Source organism: Xyrauchen texanus, chromosome 41 (genome assembly GCF_025860055.1).
Source record: "Xyrauchen texanus isolate HMW12.3.18 chromosome 41, RBS_HiC_50CHRs, whole genome shotgun sequence".
NCBI lineage: Eukaryota > Metazoa > Chordata > Actinopteri > Cypriniformes > Catostomidae > Xyrauchen > Xyrauchen texanus.
In genome coordinates, this window is record NC_068316.1 from 22522885 (window position 1) to 22532777 (window position 9893).

The window sequence follows — 9893 nt, forward strand, 5'->3', positions numbered from 1 at the left end:
ATTGCAAAAAATAACCATTGAAATTTGACTTGTCAGATTGTTATGCACCTTAGGCAGTAATAATAATAATAATAAATAATAATAAAAACTGTTGTGTAGGGCAAGATCCTATTTGCCCATTTGGTTAATCTTGCTTTGATTTGTTGCTTCTTTATATGGGAAATATTAATTTGGTCACATAATAAACAATAATCTATGATTTTCTTATTTCTTTATAACCTATTGGATGAATATATTCAAGTATTGGGGTATTTGAGACAAAACCACTTTTGCAGGACAAAGGAATCTTTCTTTTTTGTATTACTTTCTTTTTTCTTTCATATCATGTTAGGTTGTCATATAGATGTCAACATACTCATCAGTTAAGGCTAAGGTTAGCTCCAGTTGAATCCATAAGGCCCACATTTTTATTGTTACCCTAATGGAGGTCACTACTAATCTTATCTAACCAGATACATTTGTTTCAGTACTAAGCAGGATTGTTTTCTATCAGCAAGCTGCATTCGTGCCATTCACTTTATGAGATGTATTTGCGGTTCACAACTTGTGGTGTTTATACAAGCGTAAATTATCCAATTCCAGTACCCTGAAGTGCATCTAATTTTGTGCAAAATCTGATTTTTACCTTTATGCTGATTGTGTTAATAGTTTGTGAGTAAATGCAAATTAATTTTTTACAAAAACAAAGTTAGAACTCATGATGTCTTTCTTATCAGTTTATTTAAAAATACAAATTGTACATGCATAAAACATAAACAAGTACAACATTTTCTCAACATCTATTTACAATTTTATACAATGATTTTAATAGACTTCAAAAAAAGTATGGAAAACATAGTAATACAGCTACACAAGCTATTACACCCCTCTAATCATCTTTCCCAAATCCAATGAGTGTAGAATGCTCAGGTACAAACTATATACAAAATCTTTGCAATCTCCCATCATGTACTTTGAGAAAATATTGGAGTAATACTACAATGAAGCATATTACCCAGGCCTTGCCCAATAATGTTTGTTTGTAGAAGGGCCATTGTTATAGGGACAAGCAGAAAATATAACTCCATTAACATGCTAAAGACATAATCTGTAGATGTATATGTAGATTTTGAAATGGCGGCCTGGTCTATAATGAAAAAACTGGGGTGGTATCTGTGTCGGACATAATAGAAGGCCTCTTAGGAACTGGTTGCAATTTGCTGTTGTTGACCAGTCCCAGCCCACAAGACAGACGGTGACTCAGGCTCAAGAGATCCTTCCTGAAGCGAACCCCAATAAAGGCATACAGGATGGGATTCAAGCAGCAGTGTGTGTAGGCCAGACACTTCACAATTTGTCCAGCCATATCTAAACTCTGCATGACATCGCAGTCTGTTATTGTGGCGTTATTAGCTTGGGCAGCCTCTATGATCAGATACCCATTGAATGGCAACTGGGAGAGAACAAAAGCTGCCACAACTGCAAAGATGACCCTCAGGGCTTTGTGTTTTTCAAAGTTTCGAGCCTGCATGAGTTTACGGATAATGACTGAGTAGCATATTACAATGACCAAAAGGGGGAGAAGGAAGCCAACACAGATTTGCAGAGCAAACACCAGGATTTTGGTTTGATTCTTGTCTGAGGTCGAGTACATCAGGACACAAGAATTGGGCTGAAACTCAAAGGTTTTTACTTTGGCGAAGATGAAGTCTGGTAGAGCTAAGAGGCAAGAGGCAACCCACACAAACACACAAGTTATTTTACTATACAACATGCGTTTTTTTTTGTAGTTGTGAGCTTCGGTTACGTGGACAATGGCGATATATCGGTCCACGCTAATGCATGTGAGTAAGAGCATGCTGGCAAAGAAGTTGATCTTGTAGACTGAAGACACTCCTTGGCAAATGATCGAGCTGAACACCCAACCCTGGGCGGCATTTGTTGCCCAGAAGGGCAATGTACCAAGGAAAAGAAGGTCAGCCACTGCCAGGTTCAGCAGGTAGACATCAGTCATGGTTTTGAGGCGGTTTCGCACTGTTGTGAATATGCAGACAACAAGTAGGTTGCCCAAAGCCCCCACAACAAAGATGATCCAATAAAGCGGGGGCTCGTAGGACTTGCTGAACTGCCGCACATATTCTTTGTTGCATAATCCACTGGACTCAGACCCATAGTCAGTTGTATCAGTTATCTGAAATTGAGAGGACATTTTTATTTATTTTCAGGCACTTTTAACTCTCTAAACACCAAGAAGCATCACTTTGGTACTATAAATTTTTGGTATAAAAGGAACAGTTCAGCGAAAAATTAAAATTGTCATCATTTACAGTACTCACCCTCCTGTTGTTTAAAACCCATATGACTTTCTTTCTTCTGACATCAAATATGACGTGTTGCATATAAATGTAGAGACTGGAGGGCCAGATTTTCAGTAAATAATTACTTAAATTTCCATCTTTTCCTCACACAAAGCTGTCGCATGGCTTCAGATGACAGCACACAGGTCATATGGACAACATAATCTCATAAAATGAATGTTATTAAAATTTTTACATGCCGTGGTCTACGTTTCAGTGCAGTTTCGTGGTGAAATTAACATTAGTGGCACTACAACAACTGTGCTTTTCATTCACGTTCACTCAAATCAAGAGTTCATTGGCTGAATAAATAACATAAAGTTTAATGTCAAAACTGAAACCTAAAGCAACATAAAACAAACACAAACAAAGACACACATGCAACTCGGCCATGTGCGTCTCACTCTCTCTCTCTCTCGAACTGATGCCTCCGGCTCCCCTTTATCTCACACTCCCGTTGATCAGCTGATTCAGTGCCGGCTGTGCATCATCACAGCCCGGCCACACTCTTGTCCGCATCACAAATACATTATTCAACATTTCTCTTTTTATGTTCCATGCAACAAAGTCATTTGGGTTTAAAACAACATGATAGTAAGTAAACGATGACAGGATTTTCATTTTTGGGTGAACTTTCCCTAATTAGCATTTCATCTAAATTTGACAACATAACATTGCAGTTTGACAATTTCAGTCATTTATTTTTAATGACATTAGCTTCTTTCCTGTCAAAATGCTGATTAAAACAGTTGAGTTTTTTTTTTCCCCCTACTCATACGACAACCACTCCCTATCTACAGTGGTTTGATCCATGTGAAATATAACTGTCTCGCACCATTTTGGAACTGTAATCCAATTAATCAGCAAAGTGTGAATTTTGTGACTAAAGTGTGACATCAGGAGTTGCAATCTAAATTTAAGAAACACGTTCCATAGCTAAGCTCAGGTGCAGGTGTCTCTATTGGAGAAACCACACTAGTACACCGCATCCACATCCTCTTTCAAGCCTTTTTAAAGCCTGCGCAAACAGATAGTGTATCACCCACCCCGGGGGGTGACAAAAACAGAGCCCCTTTGGAGCACATCTAAAGCTAGATGCTTTTACGTGCTGACATACATACAGGTGACAGATAAAGGATATGTGACATACACAGTGGAAAATCTTTTCATTATCTTACTTAAAAACCACCGATGTGGTAACAGTTAAATTTGTTTGCGTGATTTTTTATCTGAATCCAAGTAGAGCATCAGATAATAAGAGGTAAAGATGTGCTTTAGTATGAGTTTTACTTGTCTGACATATTTAACAAATTATTCAGAAAAAACGAAACACTTTTGATGTACAAAAGTCATGTCACCAACAGGAGCAGATATTAGCCACCGTTCACAAGATACATGACATGCTTTGTGCAGCTTTTTTAATATTATTTAGTTATGACAAAAGCTTAGAATTTGCCAATATCCATAATGAAGATACAAGTTACTGTGTTTTTTTTTTGTGCGTTTTTTTTTAACCACTGAGAAGGCCAGATATGTGGATAATTGTAAAATCATAATGATAATATTTTTGATTATATACTGTAACTGACTTATTTACTTTTCATAGTTATAAAAGTATAAATATGAGTCACAAGAAGCTAAACACAGAGAGAGCAAAACAAGATAATGGATAGAGTGTGTAATAAATGAACAACTTACCAATTCATCTGTGAAATTATAGACATCAGTTTCATCTGATGAGAGACAAAAAGTGAAATCAGTGAAAGAGAAATATGGAACATGGAATGTACATGTAAAATTAAAAATGACCACAGAAAGACAATATCTTTGATTACTGAAAATATTATAATATTGTATTGATGTTGCGGGTAACCACAAATCACAACAGACATTTCGTAAGTATGTCTAAATTATAAAATTCAAATAAAAAAATTGCAAGCAGAGTTTAAATATTTGACCAAAGAAGCTAAAACATTTGTTATTTTATTTTTTGTAAAAAAAAATAATAATAATAAAATAAAATAAAAAACTCACATGGCTTAAAATACAAATCAATATTCAACCATTTGGGTGGAGTTGTGCATTATCTAGAATTTATAATATGTCACAAATATGATCATACTGAAAAAAATTACATTCATTTTTTACCATATACTGTACTTACATTTAGCAGTTGAAGTGAATAGTTCCATGTTTTATCTCTGGGTAGAGTCAACACAGATAACCAAGTGTCTTAAAACCATTCAGTCATGAATAATGCTCCCCATTGTCTCTACCAGTTTATATGATGTTATGCTCAGACCACAAAGTCACATGCTTCTGAAAAGTGATGTCAAAACCTACAGAGGTGCTATGCATTTGTCACATGACAATTCCACTTACGAAAACTTATTTTGGGTGGAGACTGTAGGAATACATACTCTTCATGCACAAACACTGCCATTTGAATAAAACTATTTGATGGGACACAGAAAACAGAAGTGTGGGTTGTTATTGTATACTGTGATGACTCAAAAGAGGAAACCCTTTGGCTTTGTGTTGCATTCAACAGATGTCCTATACATTTACATCATGTTGAGCTTCAGTGTCAAACAGCAAAGATCATATAAAGCATGACATTTAAAAAAGTCAAGCTTGCCAACACTAATGGGGAAAAGGTTAAAACACTGCAGATGCAAATTCAACTTTGGCACCTAAATAAGGGGGATCTGCATCGCTTATTCAGTAAATGGAGAGCCTCTCTAACAACCCTTTAACTTTTTTATAAGTGGATGAAATTATATGTGTTATCATGAAATGTGAATATAAATGATTGCATGGGGATTTTAAGAGCACAAGTAATATGTCATAAAACAACAAGGATTTTCCCTTTTCAACCAGGAATCATGACTGTTTATAGCATTTTAGTTTAGAGATACTGCTGTGGGAACTTTCAAAATGCACATCACCAAAGAAATCCTGCTTAGGAATCAAATATCCTTTATTTTATATCGAACAAAATAATATTCAAATAGATTGTACAACCAGGGTTAAAAGAGGAGAAAGACAACGAAAAATAGAATCAAAAATAGCAAAAAAGAGGAAAATGAAATTAAACATTTTAGATGACGAGGTCAAAGTGGCTGCGCTTTCACTCTTGTATAATGTACCAGAATTTCCCACACCGTGTATGTTTTGGTTCTCTAGAACAATACTTACTTCAGAGCAAGTAAACATTTAGTTACTTTTGTATTCTGAAATCAACAGCTCAACCTAACTGACATAAACATATTCGGGCTGTCGATTTAACGTTTTAATTTAGTGCAAATTATTCAATGAAAAATAACATGTTAAACAATTAACGCAATTAATCATGCCTCCTGACCCGTATGTACGTTTTGTAATAAAATACGTATTTCTTTACCATTGCAGCAATTCAAGTTTACATGTAACTTGTTTTTACAAGCCGCATCAGTAGGGGGCAGTCGGTGCACCTCAACAAACCTCACAAGCAGCACATCTACAGAAAGAGAGACAGGATGTGTACTTGACAGTTGGAAGAAGCACGCAGGATCTCGAGACACAACTAGTTTTAACTTGACAAAGTATCCTAAAAACTCAAATTATGATTCGCAAAACCAGCAAGACGCACTAAAAGCATGCATGTGACGCATGTGTACATAGACAGCAACTAAAAATAGCGCTGACTGACAGCAAGTATGCATCAGAACAACAGGACAGATTGAATTACTCAATTCCGAGATGGATTGCTGTCGACTGTAGGCTTATGTGATGTTATGCAATTAATTGTGATTAATTAATCGTCATGCCATTTAAGACTAATTCAATCTAATTTTATTTTTAGGGCCGTCAATCGATTACAATTTTTAATCGAATTACTATATAATGTTAGTTCAAGAGACCTAGCAACACTATAACATAAATTAGATTGCGACACATTTGGAAATACCACTTTGGATTTCAGACAGAAGTGGACAGGCTCCCTGAATTGTGTTTACTTCCTCTTTATCTGGGTCCTTCTACAAGTTTGAGGGAAGTTCCTTGTTTTGCCTCTGTCACAAATGGCTGGCTCATGTCTGTCATGGTGAATATCAGCTTTCAAGTGATGAAACCAGATGAGACTGCTGTGAACGCAACTCACCTTTGGTTAACAGTGGCAAACTGAATTCACAAATGAGTCACTGCTATGACATGGTAATGGTTGATGAGGATTATAGATCTGTAGTAAGAATAGTCAATGGGAAATGTAAATGTGAAAATGTGCAAAAATATTATCTAAAGGTATTGCTCACCCTAGTATGAAAATTCTGTCATCATTAACTAATAACTTATATATTGTTCGAAAATCCACATGACTTTCTTTCTCAGCCTCATCAGTCATGCTTTTGGAACAACATGAGCATGCTTAAATGATTACAGAATTTAAATGTATGGGTTAAGTATCCCGGTAAGGAGCTATTTCAACCTGTCCAACCTTATCTGAACTTTAAAATGACTTTTGTGTGTTTAACCCAATGTAGTTTCACAGTTGTAAAGTGTGTTGTCATAAAACAAGTGCACAGATGTGGTCATTAAAGCTAACATTTCTTGAGAAAAAAAAAACACAACAAGGTCTGCATGGAGGGAAATCCTGAATGTGAAAACACCCTCCTACTTACTCAGGGGGGTTTCAGTACCAAAACCTGATTTGATAGTTTCAGTCGTCAGGTACAAAGCGTTGTTTTTTTCTGCAAAGGAACCAGAGACGGTATTGTGAAGGTGACCTTGTACCCACGAGTTTGTAATTTTTCTATCTCAGTTTAGACCACAGTAATGCAGAACCAGTAGTGTAGGGCATCTTTCTAAGGATTTTGTGTATGCCCTCCTAAAATAAGTGATGATACGTTTGGCCACCAGAACAACAAGTAGGCTTTTGACCAGGAAATTAAGCAGTCTACTATTGCGATGCTGCAGCACCTCTGAGTGAAGGAATTAATATTATTATTATAATTATTTTAAGTGTTCAGAGATTCTCTCTAAATGCACACTGAGCTGCAGTAGGTGGGAGCACAGCTGCCACAGATAAGACAGACAGTCCGACTAAGCTGATCCACCAATCAGAACGTTCATTTCAGATGCGACAGAACGTTCATTTCAGATGCGACTGGATATCTGCTAATCAATCATATTTTCTATTTTAGTTAGTAAGGGGCGGGACATGTCCATTTCTGATGCCCAGACATTCCTGGTATAGGCCTAACCATAATTTGCACTGTAAATTTTATTTCCCTGCTAAAAGTAAATCTATATATATCTATATATCTATATATCTATATATATATATATATATATATATTAGGGCTGTCGATTTAACGCGCTAATTCAGTGTGATTCATTTGACCAAAAATAACGCATTCAAAAAATGTACGCAATTAATCGCAATGCCTGCACTGATATGGAAGATTCCTGAGAAATGCAAGCTTGTAGTACCACCTGTTTACTCCAGAGGGCAGTAAGTGAAATTTCAGCTGTATGAGCAACGCACAGATTATACAGTGAAGAAAACACTTCAGTAGGCAGAACAACACAAACATGCTTTACGTTCTTGCTTTCAAAACACTTGAAGGAGCGCAAATGCGAACTAAGGGATATCATGTGTTTAAAGATTGAGTATTGAACTATATTTAACTTGAAACAGTGACTGTATAGAGATGTTTCCCATCTCTATACAGCACATGATGTGGACCTGAAACTAGACACTAGACCTGAGACTATTGCAACTCATTGTACATTGGTCTACCAATAACTGGTCAGGAAAGAGGGATCACATTTCCCCAGCTTTAGCATCTCTATACTGGCTTCCAGTGAAATTCAGGATGGATTTAAAAATTCAGATTTTTGTCTACAAGACACCATCTGGTCTTGTGTCCCAATATATCAGTGACCTTCTACACCCCTACTCCCCCACCAGAGCACTCAGGTCTTCCTGATCTTCTATTGAAGTTTCCTCGTTGCCGCTATAGATCTAAGGGTGACCGTGCCTTTTCTGTGACAGGTCCTAATCTATGGAATAGTCTCCCTTTCCATGTTAGGTCAGCTTAATCACTCGCCATTTTTAAATCTTCTTTAAAAACATATTTTTATTCTGTGGCTTTTGAAAAGATAATTGAATAGGTTGAAGTGGATTAATTCATGATGTTGTATTTAAATGTTTTTATTTATTTTATTATGTTTTATATTAACTTTAAATCAGTATGTTTTTATATATTTTGTTTGTTTGATCTATAAAGTTGTCCACTTTGGGACAACTTCTGTTGTTTTTAAATGTGCTCTATAAATAAAGGTTGACTTGACGACTTGAAAAACATGTTCCGCAGCTCTGTATTTATTTAATATGATATGGGTAATTGTGGGAACTCGTCATAGGGGGTTTCTGTTCCTCAGCACTGCCGTATGGCTCTCAGTATAATAGGCCTAGACTTCAGGGAACTAAACAAATGGTTGGAGTCATGGAATCATAAAAGGTAATAGCTTCCTTAGGTGAAAAGTAGCCTAGTATACATGTTATCGAATCTAATTCTTATGACATAATGACTTATGTATCTAATTTAATCCAGTTTGATTTTGCCTCCAAATACGCTAGTTTATTTATTTTATGCTAGCTAGTTTTTATCTATAGTTAATTTTGAACACTTTTTTTATTTTTAGCTGTGACCGATATATCACTGCTGAAATAAAGTTGACAGGGCCCTGAGAAAATGAGTCCTGACCTTTTGAAAAGTTTACCCTAATGTGTGTTATCAGAACACTGAACTGGGGAACATAGGACACTTTGTCATGTGTTCATTATGTACATATAAATCTGGGGAAAATAGGAAAACTATTTCCACACAATAACATCAGCTAGCAGGTTGGCAGAAGCCTACAGCTGTGCACTGGCGTACATCATAGCTACAACACAAAACTCTGCATTTGAACTCTCTTTAGCAGATACATTCACAAATAATCAAGCATACTTACAGGTTGTGATCCTGAAGATTGTCCCAACAAAATGGGAACTGATTCATCTTTCAGGAGTTACCCTCTTCAAAATCTGGCCTTGGTTGTGGTTGTACTGCTAAATAATTTATAAATACATTTTAACCACTGATATACAATTCATCTGCCTTTGCGGAGTCACATCGTGCAATTTATTAGGATCATAGTGTTCCTTATAATGTGCTATGTGAGTATAGATTCAGAATTGATGAAGTTCATTTTGATTTCATCATGGTAGGCAGTCATTGGACTATGTTGACCATAACTTTGATACAGAATTTATGAATCTAATTACTTTTGTTATTAAAAATGTTTCCCCCAAACATTCTCCCACTCCCCCCACCCTGAAAAAGTTGAGGGAGAGGTTGTGCTCCTGACACCAGTGTGTGAGATTACCAAGTCTCCAATACCAAATTTAAATCTTTCTCCCATAATCTCTAGAGAAAAGTTGAATCTCCATCGCCCAGAATCTGAATTAGCAGGGAGTAATACACTGATGCCTCATGACCTTTTCCAAAAGCAGTAATTACCACTCCCAGA

The 9893-nt window shown here is 36.2% G+C and overlaps 1 protein-coding gene across 1 annotated transcript; it reads right to left on the minus strand.

The window, feature by feature from the left end:
* Positions 1 to 710: 710 nt before the first annotated feature.
* Positions 711 to 4579, minus strand: LOC127634486 (C-C chemokine receptor type 9-like). Its single transcript, XM_052114072.1, has 3 exons — positions 4501 to 4579; positions 4035 to 4069; positions 711 to 2170 (listed from the first exon to the last, which is right to left on the minus strand). The coding sequence occupies exons 1-3, from the start codon at positions 4526 to 4528 to the stop codon at positions 1127 to 1129; spliced, it is 1107 nt and encodes a 368-aa protein (XP_051970032.1). The 5' UTR covers positions 4529 to 4579; the 3' UTR covers positions 711 to 1126.
* Between the last annotated feature and the right edge of the window lie 5314 nt (positions 4580 to 9893).